Raw genomic sequence first — 26,944 nt, forward strand, 5'->3', positions numbered from 1 at the left:
CAGAAAGAACACAGAAGAAACCCACAGAAATACCGGAAATAGGTATTTAGGGTAAGGATACTGGTAAGTACTTTTGTTCAGTTATCCATGCTTTATAATTCAGTGGGATATCTCAAGAAAAACAAGTGACTAGGTATGAACTGTAATGCAGAATACATGGTCTGATCAATATGATGCCAGAAATCTCCTGAGATCTCTGGCAGTTCAGTGAGGTACAGCTTCTCATCAGGTACTCCCCTATCTTAATTAAAACTTCTTCAGAGTTTAGCTTCTTCATGTTTTAGTTTTCCCCCCAACCCTTAGGTGATAATATTGCTACCTCAGACCCCCTGCAACAGAAGAAACATCAAGAAGTGTGGGAGAAGCCTGCGGATACTGAGATGCCAAGCACTGCAAGGTTTATGCTCTTCTCACAACTGAGCAATTTTAGAAGATGTGTCAGATGTTACTTTCTCCTTAAAAATGTACATTTACCAGCAGTACTATAGTTAACAGAAGAACACTCCAGGTTATAACCAAGTCACCTACAACTTGGGAAGTCATCTTTTATAAAGCACATACTTACAGGTCATATGAGAACTTCCTCTGAAGGTTAGTCTGGTTCTTCTGAAACCAGTAAACATCCAACTGCAGCTTTCCATATTCTGCCTGTAACTCTTTCAAGTGTTCTGATCAAAACAGGATTAAGACACATAGTAAAATACACTCAGACAAACACATGCCTACATATACAACAACAAAAATCTCAACAAATCAATACTAAGCACACTAAATTTATTAATTCATCCGTCATGCTAACTACATGTTGTATGCATATGCATAGATGATTGTTGAATTTATTCAACAAGGATTCACAGGATTGGGTAAGAACAGCCTTTTGGCAAAATATATTAGCAAAAACAGTGTAACATATCTTTTTACCTACTTTTCTTCATCAGGAATATTCTGATTTGCAAACCCTGCTAGGTTTCAGCCCAGGAAATCCTTAGGTCTATGAAATCATAATCAGAACACAGCAAGAAATGGTATTCATGTTTATCAGCATCTAAAGACAAGCTTACAGTGCTTCCCTGAATCACGTGCAATTTACAACTATATTCCTGAATAAGAAACAGAAACAATAGCAGCACTTGTGATTTAGAGTTTTCTTCATGATAGAAAGCTCTGCATGAGGGTGCCAGCAGGTGGCACCACAACATATTTACTTATTTATAGGGCTCAGAATCCATTTCCCAGACCTCCTGAGGAATACATTGCTAGTAACAACTGTGAAGCACCAACATGAATAGAAATGAATTAGACTGAGTTTTCTTATTCAATACAGGCATTTGTGAATTCCTCCAGAGCTAAAATGCATGACCCAACACTCCAGGGAGAAAGGCAAGAATATGCTGTAAAAGGTAGAATAGAGTATAAATATATTAATCTAGTTTCATTCAGTATTATTTCATATAGTAAGAGTCAGAAGTAGTACATGGTCAAATCCTTCTATAGTCGAGGTAGATTATTCTCACACTTCACTAAACTGGAACTATGCAGAAGAAGTATCTAAATCATTGCAGCTCCTGCACCACCCCCATGACTTGAAGAAAGGCAGCATTCTCAAATAACCCCAGAAACATGAAAGTCTTAAAAACAGAGTGCCTAAAAACAGTATGAGAGAGATGCACAGGGGTATTACAACATACCTCGCAGATTCTGAATCAATCGATCATTTACTGTGATGTTACTCAGCAGTATTGCCTGAAAGAAGCAAAACAAAAAACAATGTTTTAATTGCAAAGGATTGGTATTACCATTAATATTATAAACAACACCTATCAAAGCACTTGTAATGAACTGTTTTTTGTGAAGTTCTCTGTTACAGTAAAATAAAAACTTTTAGCTGTTTTAGAGATCTACTATTGCAAACAGCAAACATTCATTTTAACCCAGATTCCCTACTAAAGGTGTTCACGGGGGTGGGCAGTGGTGTGGACAGGGGGAACATATCACTGTACAGATGCAAAGAGGAAGACTTTAAAAGAAGTTAAAGATACTAAAATTGCTTTCTGCTTTATTGTACTTTAATCTCACAACGGCAGTCACAGTCAAATTTACTGTATTTATCTCTTGAAGGAAGAATACAGCATAGTACAGCTTACTATCAATTACCCTCTCACTCAGGAATCAATACACCTGCATTCAGCCAATACAAAGATGAGCAATGAAAGCAATAATGATTGAGCACAAAAGAACTTCACAAAAGCAGCATGAAGCCCTAGCATTCTATCCCTTTTCTAACTATCCTCTCCACTGCTGCTATGCTGGAGTGGTCTTCCTCCATTTCCTCACTTTGCTCTCTCTCTCATTCTGAAGAGGTAGTCAACATAGGAACATGTTTTGTCCATTCTTTCATCAAACTTTGTCTATCATTTCATACACATACATAACCAAAACACCTGAAAACTGACAGAACCAAGTCAAGACTAAATTAAGTTAATTGCTGTGAGCAAGATATCAGGATAACTCAAATTAATATTTAACATTTAGCAAGTGTGGTGCAGAAGAGTTCTTAAGACTACCAAAAAAAAAAAAAAAAAAAAAGAAATCCACCTATTCTTCAGAAACAATCCAGTTCAATCTTAGGAAAAGACTTCTTAGGCTTCAGTGCCAATTTCCTCATTATCCTTGTCCTGGGAAACCTCAGTGTCCATGCATCCCAGATCAGGATATATCAAGTCCCCAGTTTCCCAAAGCTTCTGCTCTAGTACTGATGTGCACATATGTCCACACCACCCAACTGCAAAAAAACAGCAGCATCCATTCTGTCTGCCCAAGTCACCCTGAAACACCGACATCATCATCAGTGCTTTTTCTCACACAGACTACAGTAATAAGAGTTGATTAGCTGAAGTGCAGTGTTCAATCAATCTGAGTGGGCTAGGATCCAGCAGAAGGGGAGATCTGTCTTTGGCTGACCCTTTAAAGAGTCCCACTTCATAGAGGCAGTCATTCACCTGTTGCCAAGTACTTCTACACTGTTCTGTATGTACAGCTGGTATGTGAACACCACTGTGAAACCTCAAGAGCAAAGGTCTTGCTCCTTTGCTAAAAAGGAAATGGCAAACCAAGTAACACTAATAATAGCATATATGTTTAACATATCTCCCTCTCCTTTCCCATAGGACAGGTAAATAAAAAATGAATTTGCTTTCACTGGTTTACTGGGGAAAGGAACCTAACGTTTTAGTGGAATTTCCAAGTTTTGCTAATGCATGAACAATGTAGCCAGGCTGTTCCATGACTATTATCTTCAGGGTATACATCACTGGCTGTTACTAGAAACTGTCAACAGACCAGAAAAATCAGTATAATATAGCAATTTTATATTCCTACAGTTTGTTGTGGTTTGGGTTTTTTGGTTTGTTGGTTTTGAGGGGCTTTGTATTTGTTTGGTTGAGGTTTTATTGCAGTGGAGCTTTGTTGGTTGTGGGGTTTTTTTCTTAAAATGACACGCCCAAATACCAGGAGTGCTTACGTGGCAGCAAAACAGACAAGTGTCAAATATTTTGCACATTCGGACAATAGTAACTGTGAGTAGCTGAAGTGAGAAGAACTATTTGCCATGTATTTGCTCTTTGAATCACAACAGCAGAAAAAAAGCATGCCTTGGTCTTTCTGGCTTGCATATAAAACTTTCTTTTGGCAATGCCATACCTGCCTCCCTGAATGTGTGGGCAAGGGTCCAAGGAAAAACAATAACAAAAAATCTAGTTAGCTTTTTAACTTGAGCAGGAAATACTGTTTAATAATTTACAGAAACACACTGCAACTGCCAGCTTCCAATCTGACTGTCATTCCAGTGTTAAGCAATCTTCCCGTCAAGGCTGTGAATTAAGCAAGCATTTTTTTTCTCTTGGGTTTTTATGCAGTTCAAGAAAGAAAATTGGAGGCAAGCACTGACCAGACATATGCCAATACTCAAGTCTAGAAAGAAACTCACATTTTAAACTTCAATCAGCCCATGAAACAATAGCTATCATCCCCAGAACTGAAAATCCAGCTTTTGGAAAATAACTCTATCACCATATCAAAATCTGACATTCTGTGACAGAATGTCTCTGAAACAGAGACAGCTTGTTATATTTGCAAATATGTCTTGCACAGAAGTCCCTGTAACTGACACAGAGATAGAAATCAGAATCCTGATTGAAGACAATGTTGTAGACAGCAGGTCTTCAGAAACCAAAAGTCAAGTGTCACACTTCCACCAGCAGTGAGGGAAAAAATCTTGCTCCAGCTGTATTGCAAATTTTTTAATGACAACTGACAGAGATTTTGTTATTATTATTCACCATAGAACATGTCTACATTAGTCATATTTCACTTAAGAAACACAAAGTTAAAGTTACTGTTTTAAAAAACCTAAAAACATAATGCAGAAATACATGGGAGGGAGAATATTTTAAAATCTATGTTTTGAGCACATACTCTGGACTATGTACATGCATTTGATCCAACTAACACCTTACACAATACTCTCCATAAAAATATTCCTTGGAGGAATTACTACAGTTACTCCTTCAGTATTTGCTGCAATCATAAATCAAGCTAACCCAAGTACGCCAAACTGACACGTGCTTTCTAACACTGATTTGTAGGTGCTGTATATAGAAGCGTGAGATATTGCAACAGGAGAAAGAATTAAAACAGCAAAGAACATGATGAGCGTAAACACTAATTTTAAAACTAACACCTAAGAAAAAAAGGGCTTTGCAGTTACAAATATAGCACAAAGGAGACAAAGGTGAGCCACAGGATCAGTAATTCAGCAGCTAAGAACAAAACCAACTGTGAATAAAGCAAGATGGGAGGCTAAGATTTATACATGAAAAAATAGACATCTATAATTAATCAGGGAGAAGCAGAGCATGATTAACTCAAACTGATTTAAGTCCTTACTGCAAAGAAAAGCAGTAGACCTGTCTTGCATGGTCCCCACCATCGTGCTGGCATCAGCATGAAAATAATGTTGGTAAGACTCTGATGTTTTAGTTGCTGCCAAGTAGTGCTTACCCTGAGTCAAGAACTTTCCAATTTCCCATTTTCTGACACAGCCAGGACAGCTGCTGGGGGACGGGATGGGCATTTGTCAGCTGTATTGTGCATCTCTTGCTTCTCCTGGGTTTTATTCCTCTCTCTCCTTTTCATTACCATTGTTATTTGATTTTGATTCAGTTATCTGAAGCCACGTGTTTTCTTCAAAAATCTAGCGAGAGGTGTGGGGAGCAAGTAAGTGACTGCACAGTATTTAGTTGCCAGCTGGGGTTAAACCATGGCAATGAGCCACAACAAGGCTTTTTCATTCCAGGCCAAGAGATTCATGTATTAGTATGTGGGGACAAAAGTTCATAAATAAGATTCCTAAAAAATATTTCTCTTTTAAGTTGGTCTGCATGCTGCACACTCATGTATACTTCAGTAGAGGCACATCATTTGAAGTAAGACTTAAAATAAATTTCAAGCCCAAAATGGAGGAGACATTGTTTATGTAAATCTATTTTTCACTGAAATGAATTCCATTCAAAAATTGCAGACTTTTTCTCATCCTTAAAAAATGTAAAAAAATCCCACCAAATCAATTTCCAAAATTCCAAAAATTTCCAAACAATTAAAAAAACCCAGCCAAACAAACTAACAACCCACCCAGACAACAAAACCCAAACCCAAAAAGCCAGCTCTGTTCCTAAAAAGTGATTCTGGCAAAGGTCAGAGACTCAAACTTGTTTCACATCCTATGCAACAAGCCATCTAGCCTCTCCCTTTTTGTCACCAAAGACGTGCACCATGACACAGTACAGTTCAACCTTCAAAACTGCAGAAACCACCAAAATTGCAAGGTTAACAACTTCTTACACTCTCAGCAGAAGAGAGGGGAAACTAACATCTTAGAAAGAAATTACTTTCATGAGTGCAGTGCACCAGCAAATGCATTAGAGAAAATAAGCCCTGTACACCTACAGGACTTTCAGGATATTGTTATATTTAACTAAAACCCAAATAATAGGCAGTGTAAGCAAAACAAAAACCTATGATATGAGAATCTTAACATAAAACTTGTACAGATATATCTAAGGTACCTTTTGCGTTTCTTTTTGTCCATTCATTTTGCCATGAAGAGGTAGAAACATTCCAGTAGTTAACTCTTAAACTACACATAATCTAAATTCCCACTCTAAGGGTGCCTACAGTGCAGCAAGTCTCAGATGATGATTTTGCTTCTCCCCAACATGTGGAAGATACATTTTGAACACAGGTGGTCTTCTAGACTTCTGCTGTACCAGTTATGAGTAATCAGACTGATTTCTCATGCTAATTTAGTAAGATCATGCTATGGCAAGTAAGGGACACTCCTCAAAGCCTTTCTAAAGCTAGAATATGCAAGATTATTTGGTTTGAAAAAAAACCAAACAAAAATCAAAACACACATAGGCACCTTTCCCTTTTCACAGAAGGCTTTCTTCTCACTCCCTGCTGACTACTGTAATTCCTTCTGAGTGGAGCTGACTCCTTGCATACCAATAGGTATTTTTGTCTCAGAAGACTGTGCTTGGAATTGAAATTTTCCCAGAGGGAGGGGACCAGAGAGCAGCTGCAGCCTGTGTTAAAAAACACTGAGCAACAGGACAGAGACATGCTTCACAGAGAACATACATACCCTGGCCCCTCTCCTCAGTAAAACAGGATGTGGGCTGGGGAAGAATTTTATAAATTCAAAGAAAATTATCAACTGCAAAAGCATGTTCTTTCAGTTAAAGGTAAGAGATATTACACATATTGTTGTCTTGATATGCTCTTCAATGAGACAGCTGTGGCTGTGTACGTCCTAGTTGCTACGAGTCTTGAATAACAACCACACAGAGTGTTGCTCTTCAGAAAATTGCTTACAGGTTGGAAACAGCCCTTTTGCACTCCCGATTCCCAATCTGTTGTTATCAAGTGTTCATGTAAGATTTTTTGACCTCTTCATTCTACTTCTGTATGGATTTCCAAAAGCTATTCCCTAAATCTACACTATTCCTTAAAATTTCAAGCAGGTTTTTTGAAAGCAAACTAGTGACAATAGTGTTTTATACATACTCTGACCTAAGAGAGTAATTACAACAGAGGTTTCCAGAATTACATTGCCTCAGTGAAAGGTGAACCCACAGGGTATTTCCGGTTCTCCTACTTTTTATGCCCTCACCTTTTAGTAGCACAGAGACAGTTCTACTTCAAAAGAAGGCAGATTTAACTCAAAGTGATTACTGCACTGCCACCGGCAACAACTTTAACAGAGCAAGTACCTTACTGGTGTACCAGCTTGGTATGAAACTAAATCAGTGGCATAATAATTCTGTATTTTATCAGCAGAGTAATAAGACATAGAGATGAACTGCAATTAAGAGGAGTCGCAAATGTTATTTGCAAGTTGCTTTTGCTAAGAAGGCCAGATTGTGGAAGTCTCCTTGCATACAAATTTCTTTTATAACCAGAAAAACCATCATTTCTCCCTGAAAATGTGGAGGGTTTGAGAGACTGTTCATTCCTACACATCTGCTGCAAGCATTTTTATTTTTCTTTATGAACAACCACAAGAACTAAGCAAATCTCATTTATCACTCAAAGATCTCTCCAGTTAGTTATACAGTTTGTATTACTTGCAAAACGAGTTGAGAGACTCAGGATTTGTGTTGGCATTTATTCTTCCTGAATAGGCAAATACCTGCTGCTAATCCTTACAGGGTAAAAAAAGTTCAGTTCAAGGAGCAAACTTCCCATAACCAGAAAGAGTGAATTCATTACTTGCCTCCCAGGAATCCCAGATTCCACTGGAATCCATGGAGCTGAAAACCAAGGATTCCACACACATTTATACATAGATATAGATACACATAAACAAAAAAGCACTCAGAAACAGTCGTTTCTTATATTCCCCATCCCTCTGTGGAATAACCTCTGATCCTAGGTAGCTTCTTCAGACAAAGGTCATTAGTGAGGAGGACTAAGCTTTCCCTCTCTTCACTGCCACCATAACAGTGGAACTCCTGAATCACAGTGGATGAACCCATGACAACTTGGCTGATGACAACTTTGACACATACACAGGTTCCCAGTAACACAACTCTCTCTACTCTTAATTTAGAGTTGGAAAACAAACAGCACCCGTGTAGGATATTTGCTCATGTGCTGCAACAAAAACAAATTTTGAATTTGACACAAAACGGTGCACAGGCACATACACACTCATCCTACCACTGCAGGCTCCTCAGACATGCAGTTCTCCAGGCACAAAATGCAGAATATAGGAAATTAGTCCAATGCACCACTTTCATGTTATGCTTCCTAAAGCATCAGCTCCTGAGGTTTCAAAGAAAGCTTCACAAACTGTTTCATTACCGAACAACCATATTTTAGGGTGATGGAAAAGCATTTAAGAAGAATGGGCTACTAGGCTGGCCCCAAAATCCACCTTTCCCAGCATCCCATCTTTAACACGGGAATGCCAAATGAATTCCATGGCAGCCACAAAGCAAAGTATTTTCCAAGCAGCTGCTACTTCTGGTTGAGAAATGTTTTGAGACAGAACAAACATCTTGGTACTGGGTGGTGGGGTAGGTGCTTGTCCCAGGTTTTCCAGTTGCTTTTTAACCTACAGAGACCCACTGCAACTGCATATTATGGATGTCACAGAACTGCAGCTTCAGCATCTACTGCCTGAAGAGCACTACCTTCTGCCCAGTCTGAACTACAACTTGATGACGGCATTTGAAGCCTATCAGTGGATGGAGAACAACCCTACCATATCTCTCCTAGCCACAAACACGTCCCATTGGGATCCTGGAGATGGCTATGATGGCTCTCCTCTACTGATTTTTGTCCAGCCTGTAACATACATAGTGGATTCCTGTAAAAAAACTACTGCAGAGCTTTGGTAATCCTTGTTCTCATCTCCGTGCCTTTCCCAGCACTCCAAAACTCCAGTGGTGACCTCCCCAGTGTATTTCTAAGCTTTTGTAACTTTTTGTAAGTATTTGTAACGTTTGCCTTATCATTCACCCCGAGATAACTGCCATAGTACTTCATGGTTGCTTAGTATCTCTACAAGTTATGAGCATACTGACTTTTGCAATTTCAGGTATGAATGTGTTCGTTTGTCTACCTCATCCTTGTCACTGATTCATTCAGCAGAAAACTCCAAAAGACTTCAGAAGAAAGATTTTCTTTGCCAGAAGCTGCTTTGACTCTTCTCCAAACTACCACATTCTCCCTCATGTCCACCAGCAGTTCCAGTTTTGTAAAATACTTTTCACCACTTTTCCTGGCATAGATGCCAGATGAGCTCCTGTCACAATCTCTCAACATCCACCCATCTGGCTAGCCTGTGCTGTGAGCTCTGTGGCCAGCAATTACATTTCCAGCGTCTTTTAATAACTTTGGCTATATCTACTTATGAAAAGGAAGCATAACACTGTTACATTTGCCCTTTTCTGACCTTTGAATCTTTTGGGTTCAGGTTAATTTTCCCCACTCATGGAAGCATTTTTAGTCCTTGCAAGGCAGATGCAGAACACAAAAAAGTGCCACAGCACCCAGTAGCAACACCCAATATTTGGAGGCAGAAGTGACAACAAGATCGATTACCCATTCAAATGCTGTCTGACTATCCTGGGATATCTTTCTAATAAATACAGACATTAAAAAACAGACAAACTATGCCTCATCTTTTTTTAAGTATATGCAAAGACTGAACCCAAAGAGAAGAGAGACATCAAAGAAACATATTTGTCTCAAAAGAGGTAAAAAGAATTGGGTTAGTATTTCTTTTAAGACTTTGGGTAACAATTATTTTAAAATAAAGATATATACAACTGAAGTGCATATAGAAATGCAATAGAAATGCTTCCTCTTTGCCAGACTCTCTTCCAATATATTCAAGTAATAGCAAGGTTCACAGCTCTAACACCTTTCACTTTTACTCAACTTTTGTTCCTCTAAATCCTTCAAAGATTATTCTGGTGATATTTTGCTCAGTCACCACAAGTTTTGAGCAGCAAACCATCCCCTCATGGTGAACCCACTACCTGAATAACATCTACTACTATCATGTGTTGTGTCTGCTCAGCCTGCTGGAAGTAATAGTCATGGAAAGCTGATCTACAAAAATCCAATCAAGAGGCTCTACAGGAGAAGCAACTGAATACTTTCAACTAAATATTTCTACTAACAGGGTGAAAAGTGATATCAATGACTAACAACCACATTCAAAATGGTATCAGCAACAGGAGGAAAACACACAACAGAACAGTTTGCAAGATACTACACAGCAGCAATTGTACACACTGCTATTTAAGTAGCCAACTTCATGTTCTTCACAAAGGACTTCAGTCTCCCTGGCAACACTGTACAGTCAGGAGCTCTGCCATGAAAGTCTATCCTTCTCATGTCTTCCCAGCACTACTGAGTTTTGGAGACAGAAGGCCAAGGTGCCACAAAATTTGTAATGCGTTTAGAAATAAACAACAACCATTTGTGCTTACAAATGTATTTGGTAATACAAATGTATATCTTGATGCATTTTCCTCTTTCTTTTAATTACTAAAACATTAGTACACAAGAAAGAAAGGTAGAGGCCAATCCAAGGTTGGTAACCATGACTTACAGAAGAGGTAGGGGTTTTAGTCAGAAGTGCTACTACTTGCAGCTTCTAGTATTTCATATATTACACAGCAAATGCTATAACATGCATTTGATGTTCATTTTCTAAATATCATAATATGACACATAAATGTTTTGCCACACCAACACTGACTGTGTGCCCATCAGCTGGAACATGTGAGAAACATTTTCTGTTGCAGGGTAATTCTGTCTTGGTAATTCACAGTCTCACAAAAAACTGTGGCTAAAAAAAGCCCTACCTTCTCTTCCTGATGTACTCTGTTGGCATTTTCCATCTGGAAGCTGTGCAAGGACTGGATTTTGTCAATCTGCTGTCGCTGCTTCTCTAGTTCCCCCTGGAATTCATTCTTTTTGAGCTCCACAGCACCCCTCTCCGCTGCCGCCCTCCGGACTTTGCCTTCCAGATCCATGACTCGATTCTGAGGAAAAGTAGATTAGCCAAAACCAATAGAAATGCTTCCTCTTTGCCAGACTCTCTTCCAATATATTCAAGTAATAGCAAGTTTCACAGCTCTAACAATGCTCATGTAATTTAAGTACTGATATAGGGATACTTACCACACATACAGACACACGTCTCCCTAGTGTCATGTAAATTAACAGTACAGCATATTTTGTAGAGACTGTCAAAATTTCAGTTAAAAATAAAAATGGAAAGCTGCCTCAGTACTTGAGCTTAAAAAAAAAAAAAAAAAAGGAAAAAAATACAGTCCACAATCCTTCCGAAGTACAAGGTCAAACAATTATTTTCATTCAACCCATACAATTCTGACATCTCTACACCTCCCAGTGTTGATCCTAAACCAACTCAAAGTGAAAACGTATCTCTCAAATAAATCTGTTTTCCTGAAAGACCTAGGAAAGAGCAGAGAGATGACAACACAGCCCAACTTCTACACGAACAACTGACATATGGCTATTACACAAAATACACACATGAGAAGAACTCAATTTAGAAACAGAAAATCATCATTCTTCATGACTGCTCAAAGAACAGAGACAATCAGAAGAAAATTCAATACCATCACATAGTGGACATACAAACACAGAGACATAAGCTGAGGAATCAAGCTTGATGTAACCACAGCTCCTTTTTTTCCCTCCCTTTCTATTTTTTTAGGCACCAATTTAGTTTTGCAGGACAGTTTCTAAACATTTTGCACTACAATTGTTCTTCTGCAACAATGAGGAGTACAAAGACGTGCAGGAGGATGAGGATATCAACAGAATCTACCCAGATAAAAAGGTCTGGTGATTCCAGGCGGATTAAAAATTAGATAGATTAGAAACTGTGCATGTTCCAGGACTCCAAGAAAATCTTCTTACACCACAGTAATGCTCTATACTGTGGCCCACCTACTCTGCTTCTCTGCCACAGAAAGCAAAAGAAGGGAGAGGAGGCAGAGAAAAAATAAGAAAAAAGAATTGTAGTTTAGTTGGAAAAGCAAAGAAACGCACTTATTCTATCTCAGTCATAATAGCTGCAAAGTCTTGCTAACAAACAAATGAATCGACAGAGCACTTTAGAAGCTCCACCCGTGCCCTTAGCTATGCTTTTATTCCATTCCATTCAGACTTCATGATCATGCAGAACTGAAATGACTTTCAGGCTAACTTTGGCAGAAATGTACAGGATAGTACAGTACATCAGTAACATTAAAAATGACCTTATATCTCTAGGTTATTGAGACCAAGATTAAACAAGGATGGCAGCATTTTTTTCTCAGTATTAGCTGCTTCACAGCTGTGCAGTAAAACTTCCGTGGTACTGACGTAGTTATTACCTGATGGTAGCCACCATCCTGAGGACACTGACTAAAGGGAAAGCAAGGGATGACCAGAGCCTCATAAGTCACAACAAGAGAAAGCCAAGACATACCATTAACGACAAGGCCAGAGACAAGTGTCCTGTTTAAACAGTGCCCACTGTGAGGTAAAACAGGAGTTCAACCCCTTCAGCTGTCAACTCAGTACTAAAATTCAGCTCAGTTACAACGAGGATACAAATTCACTGATAAAATTTGGGAGAGCTCTCATCAGCCATGTTTAATTACTAAAAACCCTTTTAGGTTTGCTTGCTAAAAACAAAGGAAAAAAAAATCCATCCTGTACAAATTGTCACAAAGCAGAAACTTGATTCACACAGCCTACTTCAGAATAAATGCTCTAGAAAGGATTAAAACACAAGTTCAACAGCAACAAAAACTGTAGTTACCATTACAAAAATAGCAGGTAATTATTCCATAAGAGTTGTGTGTCCTCCTTTAGAAAGGTTACTAACAAACACAAATACAGATTTTTAGACACTGAACAACCTAGATTTCCTTGTATTTCATGGGAAAGTGTACATACAATCTTATGGGTCATGAAAGACAACAAATCTTGGGAGATGAGCGTGCTGGTTTTGGGTGGGATAAAGTTAATTTTCTTCACAGTGGCTAGTATGTGGCTATGTTTTGGATCTGTGCTGAACACAGGGTTGACGTTTCTGTTATTGCTGAGCAGGGCTTACACAGAGCCAAGGCCTTTTCTGCTTTTCACCCTGACACACTGGCAAGGAAGTTGGGGGTATGTGGGAGGATGCAAGGAGATATAGCTGGGACAGGTGACCCAAACTGACCAAAGGGATATTCCAGACCACTGACATGATGCACAGTATCTAGAGTGCAGGGAAGAAGAAGGAAGGGGAGGGGAAACATTTGGAGTGAGGGTATTTGTCTTCCCAGGTAACCATTACATGTGATGAGGACCTGCTCTCCTGGAGATGGTTGAAATCCTGCTGCCCATGGGAAGCACTGGATTAATTATTTGTTTTGCTCTGCTTGCATGTGTAGCTTTTGCTTTCCCTACTAAAATGTCTTTATCTCAGGCCACAAGTTCTCCAGCTTATGCTCTTCTGATTCTCCCCCCGATCCTGGTGGTGGGGGAGAAATGATCAGTTGTGTGGGGCTTCATTACCAACTCCAGTGAAACCAAGATAGATGAGCAAATTGAGCAAATGAACACCCATTCCCATTAGAAATGGACTGCCAGTCTCAATGTACAGTTAAGAAGAAAAAACAGAGGACAGCATTTAAACTGAAATAGCATAAGACAGCTGAATACTTTGTGTGAGCAGAAGTAATATACACCCAAGTCTTCAAGATTTGCGTCCCCCTCACCTACAAATAGGCATTCATCCCATTATCCCCATCTCCCACTACTACTGATAAGCAACAACAGTAATATTTGTGAAAGTTCCTAAAACAAGCTGAAGCTCCTGGCTGGGAAGCACCCTTCTTGTGAACTATGTTTATTAACCATGAAAGTACAAAACAACATGCAGAGCAAAAGGAAAGTTACCTGCAGATCCATGTTGCGAGAACTTGCAATCCAGTAATTGAAACCCAGAACAATGATGCATGCCACGAGTGCAGCCATAAGGAGTGGTGGAGACTTCATCCCTCGGCAGTTGCTTCCTAGACCTACCATTCCCAAGAAAAAAAACAAATCCAAAGAACCACAAGCGTGGAAACCTGCAAATCAAAAAGGACACATTATATTACATCCTCCACTACAGCTATTTTATACACACAACAAAACTTTCTTAGCAGTAATGCAACAGCTCTCAGCTGATGGGCATACACCCAGCAAGGAAGGTGTACTACCTAGGTATTTCCATCTGAAAGACAAAGAAATACTATCAGTTTGTACATAAAGCTTCACACAGTCTTGATGGGAATGTCTTGCATACACCTAACAATACAATGAAAATCTGTAATAAACAGAAAAAATCAGCCTTTCTTTTATCATATATTCCACCCAAGAAGCTAATTAGACAACACTGGTCTACAGACAGAGGACAGATTCCTTGTTACCTAATTTACTGAGAAAATTAACTTAATGTCTTACTGTTTGAGAAGTAATTTGCACTTTGCTTCCTAAAATTAGGCAGTTTCAACTTCTTTCCTCTGATAATACTATGTTAACTTTGTAGCTCCAAGCTTGTGAATAAGTCAGATTGAACCAAACTATTTCAAGGATAATCTAAAAATAAATAAAAATATTAGCAGACACGCCATTGATTTCAATGCTTAATTGCTTTAAGTGTTCTCTGTTTTGATCCTCAGCTGCTTTCTTCGCTCCTAACAGAAAATAAATAACCTTTCTGAAAATAAATTACCTGCTTTAATGAATGAGCAGTACCAAGGGTTCTACTGGTTGCTACTAAGACTTACATTATTCCTAAGAAACAGTCCATCTTAAAACATAAGCAGGGGTAAAGGGCAATAGCAATTCTCTATATTCTAACAGGCCACATTCATCTTATTATTTGGCAAAATCTGGTCCTAATAAGCATAATGGCACCTAGCTCAGTGAATCCTCAAACTCCACTGCGACTCTCAGTCGCAGCTTCTAGTAGATTGCTCCCTTGTAAACTGAGATTAACCCTTTTTGTTTCTGCATTCCTGCAGACAAAAGCCAGAGAAAATGAGCACAGAAGATAAAAGGCAGAGAGCAAATATGGATGCATCACAAGACACTAGTTAAATATAAAATGGGTACATTTACTATTAACATATGGTACAGTCTCTCAAGGTGATGCTCTTAAGTAAACCAGCTTTATCCCTACAGATGCAATGCACAGGTTGCAATGTTTTAGAAGCTGTTAAATGATAACAACTCTCAAAGAATTTACATGTGGATATACACCATAAACGCAGGGGAAGAGTGTGATGCCAGCAGTCAGCAGGCACCATAGATCTCCAGAGCAGGACAAAGGGGATGATCAGCACCATGACATTAGCTAAAAGAACTGATTTACCTCTGCATAACCAGAATAAAACACTATATTTCAAAAAAAAAAAAGGTGTATCAGAACCTGTCATGAAGTTATTCGTATCCTGTTCTTTGCTGTAAGAGTATTAGTTGGTATATTCAAAAACACTGAAAAATTACTAAACACACAACTGCAAGACATAATGCATCATTCCAAATGTTCCTTGAATAATATAATTGGTATATTCCTTACTGCTGACAGAAATAGATAAAGTAGTCCACATTATCAGCAGTAACAACTTGCACTGGAATTTATCTACTGGATAAATATATGGGACTAGATATTTACCTCAAAAATTTTCAGAGGGAAAGCAACTATATTGTTCAAAGGAAGAATGATTTGTTCACCATTCAGCTTAAGACACAGGCACAAAACCATGTTAAAGAAATGCCAATACACCTAGAGAGTACACAATTCTGGCAGCATCAGCACCTTTTCTGCTGTTTTCAGCTATTAAAAAACAGGCAAGAAAGTGCTGATTTCACTAAAGCATGTTTGACTTTGCTCTTCCTAGAAAATCCAGTGTTCTTTGTCCTTAAATAATTTATGTTAATTAGGAATACATTTTTATACTGAACAGAAGGAAAGGTAAAAGGAAGAGGAAAGAGATGAAACACACGGAAGGATCTTCCATCTGAACAGCAGGCCCAAAACTTTACCTCAGTTGCAATATTGATATTCCTTCTATCATCAATTTAAAATAAAAAACCTGTTCAACTTTCTTTCACGGATACATACACTCGTGTTTTGGAGGAGAGGTAAGCAAATCAGCTCAGTAAGTACATTTACAGGAAAATGTGTTTGCACATGCTGTTCTCCAGGAAACATCTGGCCTGGCACAGTTATTTCAGTTGAAATTAAAATATGTTTCTGATTTTATGCGTAAAAAAGTAATTTCACTGAACATGAAGGAATCCGTCTTTCACCAATGTCCACAACAGATAAAAAAAAATGAGCACATGCATAAAATTCCTGACTTCTGAACAGCAGATTTCATCCTGCTTTGCCAACATAGTGTGCTTCATCAAGAGGGAGGTGTTTTAGACTCTAAGATATTCAAGCAAATTACCACATAGCATACTTTTACTTCCCACACTAACCCACTATCAGACTGAAGAATTCCTTCTTCAACTATACTCTGCTGCAACATGATAGCTGGTATCCAGCAGTCTTCCACTACAGAAAAGTAACAACCTTGCTGAACAAGTCTCAAGACTAAGGCTTTAGAAGTAAAAACAGAGCAGAATGGTGCATTTCAGACTCCAGGAAGGAAAGCCAAGTCCAGGGTCCAGCTCTGTGTGCTTCCGTAAAACCTGCCGAGCAAGAACAACTGGAAAAGATGAAAAATTCAATAGGCACACAGCAAGCAGGAAAGTAAAAGGGGTCCCTTATCTCCTACCAGCGCACCTGCCTACAAACTTCCTCCTGCACCACCCAGGCATTGCATGGTACGAAGACAACATAAGCCAGGGCAGCTGCAGCAGCCATTGAAAAGTGAAGACACACCTCTTGGAGATCTGAGTACCTGGAACTCTGAAAAAGGGCCAAGCCTTAGAAAAAGCCCTTTGGAAAGGCAGGGCCATAAACAGAGAGGTGGGGGGGGGGGGATGGCAGGGGGGAGGAAAAAAACCCCAAACAAGGACCTCCAGGCTAACCGAGCTAACACACAGCATAGAGGGCACACAGCCCCATCCCGATCAGACCAGTTCAGGATGGGGAAACCTCCTCTCACTGAGGGCCCCCCACATGGTGCTATCCCCATCTTTTGCATATTCCTCTCCAATTTCCCAGTGAGATTCTGGAAGAAATTGCCTTTTTTTTTTTTTTTCACGTATTGTCATAAAATTCCTATGTCTGACTGCTTGAATAGAAATATACTATATTAACCAAGCAAACTAATCAAAACCTCTTCCATTAACAACTTAGTTACACTCAGACACAGTTAAATCAGACTAAAAGCTACTAGAAACTGAGTTTTATTAAAGAAAAAAAAAAGTTAAATAAAACTGTAAAAAGAAAAAAATTCTTAAAAAAGTGAATCAGAGAGAAAACATTTGGCTGCCCAGTCTTCCAAGAAAAAGAGATGATGGTTTGCAGGTGGGTGGAAATGGAGTGGTGAAAAAAATCAGTCAAAACCTCTTTATTTTATAAATGGTAACTACTATATTTATAAACAATAACTACTATATTTATAAATAATAACTACTGTTATTATCCATTATTATCCTTGAAAGAGAAATACAGTTGTTGATTCTCACTCGCAATGGGATCTTACTCCCAAGTACCACTATTCACAGCCACATAGTGAGAACCAGTTACAGCTAGTAGCAACCTTTACACTTTAAAGGTTGCACAGACTGTCACAAAACACAGCATATGGACTTCTTACCATCCTCTGCAGCAACACTGTTTTTCCAATGGAGATTTAAAATTTGTATACTGAACTTAAGCCTTTCACAGAGACTTACAAACTGCCAGCCACTATTTAAACTCCCATACTTTGGATGATTGGCTCACTTTAAAGTATCAACCACTAAAAAAAAAAAAGTAAAAAAGAATTAAACAAGGATGCCACAGAAAGTCACTGAGTCACTGTTTACCCAAGTTACCAGTCACACTTCACAAGAACAGGAAGGGAAGGGCATTTTCACCACAACACTTTCAGCAACTGCACTCTCATCCTGCTCAAAAAGAACCATTTGATTCAGATCAATTCAGATTTTATGTCTTCCTTTTCTAATAGGTTTTATACTAGAAGTAACAGATCAGAAAACGATGAAAACACTAAAAAAGTACTGTTCAAAGGCGGGAGGGGTGACTGTTAACATTTATCCATTAATTATTTTTCAGCTCAAGAAGTATCTCTTCTTTCAAAGACTACTTTACAAGAAACTAATAACCAAACACCCTCGATGCCCTTTATCTGATTACAGGGAATTCCCAAAAAAGGTGTGGCAAAACAGATGCTAGAGGCTTAAGGTAGGTATCTATTCTGATGACAGAAATTAGGTAACCAAAGATAACTTGACAAAATCTTCGAGAATACCTGCACAAAGTTTCTGGACATGCTGCCTATGTGTACTTGTAAAAAACAGTATCACCACCTGCAAATACTGTGCATGAAAACAAAATTAAACAAGCAAATTTATATACCAGAAGTTTTTCAACAGTTAGTCAGACTGTTTAATTCTTTTTAGGAAAATATTTGTTGCCAGTATTTTTTTCCTATCTCAGGTTCCTAGTATCACAAGTAACAGGACACCCACTTACCTTAAACAAAGACTAGGAAACTCACTCAATTGCTGCCATTTCCCCACATATATGGGGAATACTACATATATGGTTTCACTATAAAACATGTAGGTCTCTCCCAGGAGAATAAAACTATCAACATTACAAATAATTCTTTAAGAGCAAAGTGCTGTTAAGATGCAAGGCCATTCAAAGAGAATCAACTCAAGAGCAAGATTAATTAAAAACCTGATCAACTCATCCCATCTTCAAAATGGCAAGGGATCCAATAAAGCAAAGCAAGGCAAATCTCTTGGGTGCAGAAGACAAACCAAATCTTCACTGTGTACCCAACAGTCGACCCAAAACTTCTGAGGAGCTGAGGGTAACACTTTTCCAAGCAAAAGCAGGAAGGTCTCTGGAGGTACGAACTTGTGAAAAGCCGTCAGTCTCCACAAGCAGAGGTAAGATCTCCACAGCTCTGCCCACGGGGAGGGAAAGCTGGGAGCAGACTGCCGCCGGGCTACCTCGGCGGACACACTCCCAGGACACAGCCCTGGCTGTGAGAGACCTCGGAAGACCACCGACTCCGACGCTCCCCGGGAAGGGCAGCCGGGAGATATCATCGCACACCTGCACTGTTGCATCCCTTTCTGACATTACTATTTCTACCTCCGCTACCAACATTCAGAGATGTTTCTGGCGCGAGACGCTTCTCGATACATAAAAGGGCTGAAGAGGGAAGGCTGGCTGAAGAAACAAGAAATGCAATATAATTAAATGCTATCGGGTACGCACGCCAGCTAAGCCTCGGCAAGCTGGCCCGGTACCTCCGCGGGCACAACCGGCGGCGAGCGGGACCTTCCCTCGGGGCGGAGCCCGCCCGGGCCGGCCCTCGCCGGCATCGGCGCTCGCATCAGCGCCGGCGGCGCCCCCCGCACGCCCCGCGACGGAGCCACCGCCCCCCCCGGGCAGAGCCGCGGCCCGGGGACCCTCACACCCCGCCCGGCCAGGCCCGGCCGGGCCTCCTCACCTCGCCGTGCACCGGGCAGGAAGGCAACACCAGCGCCGCAGCCCCCGCAGCCCCCGGCGAGCAGGGACGGCGGCAGCAGGGACAGCAGGAAGGCCGGGCCGCTGAGCGACCGTGGCGACCGCAGGGGCAGCCCCGGCCGGGCCCGGCCCAGCCCAGCCCCTCCCCGTCCGGCGGAGCCCCCGCCCCAGAGGTGCCCCTCGCTGCGAGGAGCCGCTCGGCAGCCCGCGGTAGGGCGGCCCGGCCCGGCCCAGCCCAGCCCAGCCCAGCCCAGCCCAGCCCTGCAGCCTGCACTGCCTGCCCAGGCGGCTTCAGCAGCGCTCCAGCCGAGCTCCACGTTTCCAGACCTGACCGCAGGCGCTTGACTTTCTGGAAAGCGACGCGTAGTAGAAGCTGAACATCCGAAGTCAGAGACGGATGTTGCTAGCCTTAAGATTCTCATCTTGAGAGGCAGCCGAGGAACATCTGTCTCTGCACTGATTGGCATGTCCTACTCCCCAGGAGGAAGCAATGGCATGAGAATTGCCACTTTGTACCCCACCCCTCCAGTCCTTCAGTGAGCTCACCTCACCAGATTGGCCAGTCTGCTGCCAAAGATTCTCTTGCCCTTTTTAAACAGGTGGATCTCATCCCTCCGTAACAGGCTACAGTCATTAAAGTACAATCTATTGCCACCAAAGCCAAAACCATCTCGATGGCACCAGCCAGAAAGCCAGACATTGATTTGCGCTATGTGTCTGGTTTGGCTTCTGCAGTTACAAGATTACCCCTCTGGACAGTTCTAGTGAAAGTAATATCATAAGATCATTATCAGACAGCAGAGGCATAAAAATTCAAACTATTCAAGAAAGGCATTAAACGTGCACTGGTGAGAGTAAAGTCAACTACTTTACTACACTATTACTTCTGAAGATCCCAAGCAACAGCAGTCTTACTTCCCACAGTGCACAATGATGTTGTGTTTAAAACATTCCTTTTTTTCCCACATACCAGTAACTTATATTGCCAGATATCTCTGTCTACTGTGGAAAAGTCATATCCGTGCAATGTCATGCATTGTAGAGTTTGAGGATCCTACCTTTGAAGATGTGACTCTCTTGAACATCTGACTTAAGTGGATGAAATGAAGTTTTTTACTCTTGTAGTCTAAGCATCTGTAACACCCAAGTCTGAAGTCCTCAAGCTTTATTGGGAGTATTACTTTAAGAGGAAATCCTATGAAAGTCCAAGGCTTCCATAGCAATAGTAGCTATGGAAGGTGGAGGCCATGTGCTGGTGTATTTAGGTGGTTTTGGCTACTATGGCCACCCCTCCCAGGAGGGTCTTCTGGCTCACTGACCACTCAGTGCCCTAGAGGCCAGAGTGCGGGGTGGTGCAGCCAGTCAGAGGCTCCAGGAGCAGGTTATGGGTGGGCTACCAGTCAGGCCTTTTGACTGACAGCACTGCTGTTGTGCTTTCCATGGGCCCGGGGCTGCCATATGGCTCCTGTGAGGCTGCAGGCCTGGCCCTCCCTGCAGGGACCAACAGCTGCATCACACCACCAAGCACAATTGGGTTAGCTCTTACCCATATAAAAATACTAACAATAACCGATCCAATGTTTCACAGCATTGAAAAGACTTATAAAATTATCAAAAAGAATTATAATGAAAACACAACAAAGTATATTATTTGTTTAACTGGATTTATCTACAGTGCTTTGTTTTGAGCTGGAACTCCATTGCCAGCTGGAAATTGAAGTAATTATGTGCTTATTTAGAATTGGTGATATTTTTTACTTCCATTTGAAAAGAAAACCTTCTGAGACTTTTATCTGAATTACAACTCACCTGTACATTCACAGAGATAGAAACCACCTGTTTAGGTAATCATTTGATCAAGTCAAATCACACCACCACATTTACAAACAAAACAGGCAACGAATAGGAAGCAGGGAACAGTTCATTTGCCTCTACAACAATATTCAGAGGATCTGTCAGGTGAAATCTGACTGTAGTCTCGCATTACAGAAGCCCAGACAATGACAAGAGGCTTTATTTTGCTTTTTCTGCTTCTGTTTAGTCTCTCTGAGTAACTGGGTGCTGTCCCTGGGTATAACTTCTGTAAATGGCAACATCATTCTGGCTCACTCAACTCCACAGAAGTTGCATCAAAGTGTCAGCTGAATTGCTTGATTGCACTGCCTCATTTAGAGAAAATGTCCAATGTGCTCGAATATGAGAACATACAGTTTCATGGAAAATCCAGACTAGTTGTAATAATTACAGTAAGGCAGGCTCGTCGTGCTGGAACAAAGTCAACATCTACTATATAGGCAGTAAAATGCCACCTTAGAAAAGAATATATTGACTCAGAGAGCTGGATATCCCTGTCCACGAATTGTTGCCAGATTAATTGTCAGATCACTGCTTGACTTCTTCATGTTACCTCTGTGGTTTTGGTATTTTGGCAGCTACCCTGTCCTGCTCTGGGAAATAGGTTTTTCTTTCACAGGATGCCTCTGAAGTCTGCTTTAGAAGGTTTATGGGTTGCTGTTACTCTTCTGTATTGGTTCATGCCATTTTCTTGGGAAAGGTATTACCTGCAGGCAATGGCTGTATTCACTCTTGATGGTTCAACTTGCATGCCTATGGAGCCAGAATTAAGTAATTCTATTCTCTTACAGAATGATACATAAAAGACTGAGACCCTTATTTTCAACCTTTTTTAGCTTCCATATATGTGAGTAAGACAAATGGTACCCATTATTTTCTGTGGGTGTTATATTGATGGAAAACTTTCCATGATACCAGTTGCAACTGAAATGAAGGATGCCAGATTTGTGAGCATTTGCTACAAACTTGTGCATAGTATGCAATCATATGCTCAGGTCACAGGCTGAACTTGGTTTTCCTAGAACATGGACTGATATTTGGAAAACTTAGGTCTATTTGACTGAAATTCTGAAAGAAAAGGATCCAGCCTGACCTCTGTTATGCAATTACAATACAAATCAGTCTTCCCTGTTTCCCAGTAAATCAGAACAATAATGCTATTTTCACCTAATGCACTGAGAGGCTTAATTTATTAGGGACAGCACATGGCTAGTCGAATACAAATACATAAAGCAAGGTTTAAAATGTTGAAAAGCTCTCTCTCTCCAGGTCTTGAATGTCTAACCAGGAAACAATGGCCTCAATCCATAGTTTCTAGAAAAACTGCGAGTGACACAAAACTGCAATTCTGCAGGGAAGGGCAGTAGTGACTGACATGGTAGCTAAGTACAGTTTTGGCTAACGTGTCTCACTTGGCTTAAAGGAAAGTAGAACATGTAAGGATCATTTTATCACTTCTTGGTGCCAGGGCTCACACTAGGGAACAGGTTATGGTAATGCATGATAGACTGTCTGTGAAATTACCTGAGAGCCAGAGTATTTTAGCTCCAGTGCTGCATCTTGGTGCACTAAGGGCTCTGGTGTCTATAAAGCACAGGCTGATTTACACCTCTTAACATGAATTCTGCACCACCTTGTACACAATACATGTGCTACATATGCAGGTACAGGGCAAAAAGGGAAACAATTATAAAGGTCACATGGGAACTGCTAAAAGGAAACGCAGGTGTGAAATGGAGGGGTATCTAGCAAGGCAGTCTACCTATACAGTAGTAGTAAAGCAAAGGAAGAAGTATTTTCTCCTGAATTTACAGAGGTTGAAAGAGTTAAGATTCATACAGTGGTATTTATTTATGTGAAGGTAATGCTGGGTTTTCTGGGACTGGTGTCTGAGAGGCACAAGGTCTGTGTGTCAACCAGATTTGGGTCACAACAGGGAGCTAATAGAAAGTGACAGCCTTACCAGTGATTCAGCACCAAGACAAAGCTAAGTATTTCCACTGGGGCTGTTAGCCAACTGTCCACACTTGGGCTGAGACTGCTGACAACATTAACTAACTCACTGACTACATGAGTCAAATCTCCTTTTGTCAGCAGTACAAAGATGGTATGTACAGGATGCCACTGCAATTGAGAAAATGGTGTTTCTACACTTCCAACACAACATCAGGAATAAAAATGCATCACCTTTGAAATACATCACATCTACGAGCACTGAAGGGGAAAATGAGGCTCCACACACAGAGTTTGTTTTTGGGATTTGTCCACCAACACTTTTCAGCGTTCCCCTTTTATTTATGCTCTTGTAAACAGCATTTGGTGTTTTTTCTTTTCATCAGCTGGAATTCCCAGGATTGTCCCAAACCAGTGCCCTGATTCCACACATTTGCACTCACATCATGTGGTGGCTGTGTTCAGCCATGAGAGAGAAAACCACGCCATTGTGCAGGCTGTTTAAAGTGGTTTTCCACTTTGAGAAATAACATTCTCTCTCTCAAAGCACTTAGCCAAGGTCGATCTTCCCTTATGATTCTCATTAACTAAAGTCAGATGCAGAGTAACTCATCTTGTTCCCACGCATATCAACAGCATTTGCAGCTTTTGCACCCTAAAAATATGGGTACCACAGCATATTCTGAAGGTTCAGATTAAACCCAGCCTCTGTCTTTTGCACCTGCAAACCTGAAAAAATTCTGACTGTACAGCAGGCACATTAAAAATAAATTAATTTTACATCACTGTTATTTGAAGAGAGAAAAATAATTAGCAAATAAAAATACAGTGTGTGGAGACAGCCACCAGATGGTAGCAATCACATGGTATGGGTATGGGTTGAATTTTCTCAATTATATTGGATTTCTTGGAACTACAAACACACATGCACATGTTTAAATATGTGAGCTCAACAGGCTGATCTGTAAAAAAACTATATAAAATGTGGACAACTGCTCAAAATTTTCTACATCAAAAAACCACCAATGAGTTACATTCTTAATGGTCATTTTGCTACTGTCAGCAGAACACATCCTTCATGTTCCTTTTGACAAACAGGTGAGACAAAATTAGGATGATTGCAAAATTAAGCAACGTGAATGACAGTAGTCTTCAGACAACTGGTTGTTGCATTGTCAAATTTTATCCTCAGTCTAAAGTCAAGAAGGATCTGGTTCTAAAGGTTACTAAACTGCTGCTTGACAGCTTCTGCATAAATGCTGCAGAAATTAATGATGTACAGAGGAAGAACCTTTTTCAGGCTATTCATCCATTGATCTATGTTAATAAAATCTGTTAACCAAAGCAACAATGGTCTCTAGATTGTTCTAGGCAAACATGAAAATCTACCCTTTCTCACAGATAAATAAATACTGAACTCCTAATCAAACATTATAGTTCAATACATTTATTCTGACCCTGATTCACACAGCTACAGTGACTGTACTGTACTTCTATGTCACAGTCTCCCCAGACATTACAACAGCAAAACATTTAGGAAACAAGGCTTTCCAAAACTGAGTGTGTATGTAAGGGAGAGTGTGTGAGGCCTTCTGGCTTCCTTTACCCTTTGTTTCTTGGTGAAGTCCCAAAGCTTACCTCTGCAAGGTTTATCACAACCAGCTGGGAAAACAAATAAACAAACAAACAAAACAAAACAAAACAAATCCCCAAACTAACAAACAAAACCCAAAACAAACAAACCCACACCCAACCCAAAAGCCAGCATTTGAATCCTGTGCCATCACCACCACAAGAAGTAATGTTTCTATTTTGTTTCTAGAACTTTCTGCCTCAGAAGTTGAGATATTGACAGGAAAGAAGATGATGGATTTTGAAGAATTCACAATGTCATTTTCACCTCTGCACAAAGGATGTCAATGCTGCTTTGCTTTTCAAGTGACTCATGCCTCTAAAAGACTGAAATTTTTTTCCTGAGATATAATTTTGGATCCTTTTCTTTTAAAATACGCAAAATCAAGTCTGTAGGAGTCTATATGTATGGGTGAATTGGGTGCAAATTGGCTGTCTCCAAGTTCTTTCTGATCTTCATGCCCTTTTGGATCTCATCTGTACCTCTTCCCTTAATACTACAGTGGCAGCCAGCAGAGCTGCTGAGGAAATATACATCCTCCATGACAAGATCCCATCAAAGCTTCTACATTAAATAATGCTCTGTCTAGATTTCTTTGTTGTTTTCTGAACAGGGATTCATAGCAGTGGAAATTAGAAAGGTGTGGACTTTACTATATACTTTGCTCCTGCTTCTACCACCTTCCTTGTGATGACAGAAGTTAATGCACAGCTGCACCTGTCCACTTCACCAGTTTTCCTTGAGAAGAGGTATTGTTTAGTATTATGTTCCATCATGTCTCTAGAAGATTAAATTATTTCATGGGGACTAATGATATAGACAGTAGCAGTGGTAGAAAGTAAAATCTAGCAGTGTTAATCCTATAATTGAATTTGTATAGGAAACAGATGGCAAAAGACTATTCGGAGCAACAGTGATAAGTATATCACACACAGCACAGTGATGTGATCCTGCTGCTGTATCCTGGAACCTGCTCAACAGGTTGAAACACATCTATGTATAGAAGCTCTGCTATATGTTGCCTGCTTATGACGCACTAAGGCTACTTCCTGAATCAAATTCGTACTCTTCTGCACAGCCATGGAGTGCAATAAACTGCACACAATCACCTTTCATGAGCTCGCAACCCTGCAGCACAGAAAACCATAGCTGGCCCAAAATAGACCAGATCTGCATGTCACCCACTGCACTACCCTGAATAGCTCTTTGTGGCCACCACTTTTAGCAGTGCAATCAGACTTGGTCCTGATCCAACATCCATAGGCCTTTATAGACTTGAAGGCTCTAAAAATAATGTGTTTGAAATTATATACTCCAAACAAGAATGTGACAACCCACTACAGCTTGGCTCAGTACAGACTGTCTCTCTTGCTGCCTGAGACGCTGTAAAGAGGGACTAATTTCATAGATTGTTTCTCTTCCCCGATTGTGTGAATATGATTTTCAAGACCTTGGTATCAACTGCATGTGCAAGCAATTACAGGCCTGAAAACCACTTTGGAAGCTGTTGCTGCCAACTGAATTTTGTCTGCCCCAGCATACTCCGGGACATAAGGAGAGTACAAAAACCTTATCAAATTTTCCCTAATAACAAAACCACCTTGAAAAAAATCCCCCCTGAGAAAACAAGGATTTCCTAGCTAGACCTGTAATACTTTCTTATGTCAGCTTTCTGAGTCATTGCCATTTAAGGAGGGAAAGAG

At 40.4% G+C, this 26,944-nt stretch overlaps 1 protein-coding gene across 2 annotated transcripts in view; it reads right to left on the reverse strand.

Moving 5' to 3' along the window:
* Nucleotides 1-19,484, reverse strand: part of GOLM1 (golgi membrane protein 1) — a 32,995-nt gene extending 13,511 nt beyond the window's left edge. The window contains exons 1-6 of one of the 2 annotated variants that reach the window (XM_027880711.1): nt 19,424-19,484; nt 15,049-15,149; nt 14,044-14,216; nt 10,941-11,120; nt 1,689-1,743; nt 566-668 (exon numbers count right to left, since the gene is read on the reverse strand). In XM_027880711.1, the coding sequence (XP_027736512.1) occupies nt 566-668; nt 1,689-1,743; nt 10,941-11,120; nt 14,044-14,172 (467 nt within the window). In that variant the 5' untranslated portion in view covers nt 14,173-14,216; nt 15,049-15,149; nt 19,424-19,484. Of the gene's footprint in view, nt 1-565; nt 669-1,688; nt 1,744-10,940; nt 11,121-14,043; nt 14,217-15,048; nt 15,406-19,423 lie in introns of those variants that run through there. The other variant, XM_027880720.1, reaches the window with a different exon arrangement.
* Between the last annotated feature and the right edge of the window lie 7,460 nt (nt 19,485-26,944).

This window comes from Empidonax traillii, unplaced genomic scaffold (assembly GCF_003031625.1).
Source record: "Empidonax traillii isolate 1590-97213 ecotype Southwest subspecies unplaced genomic scaffold, ASM303162v1 scaffold6:size4315531, whole genome shotgun sequence".
Lineage (NCBI taxonomy): Eukaryota > Metazoa > Chordata > Aves > Passeriformes > Tyrannidae > Empidonax > Empidonax traillii.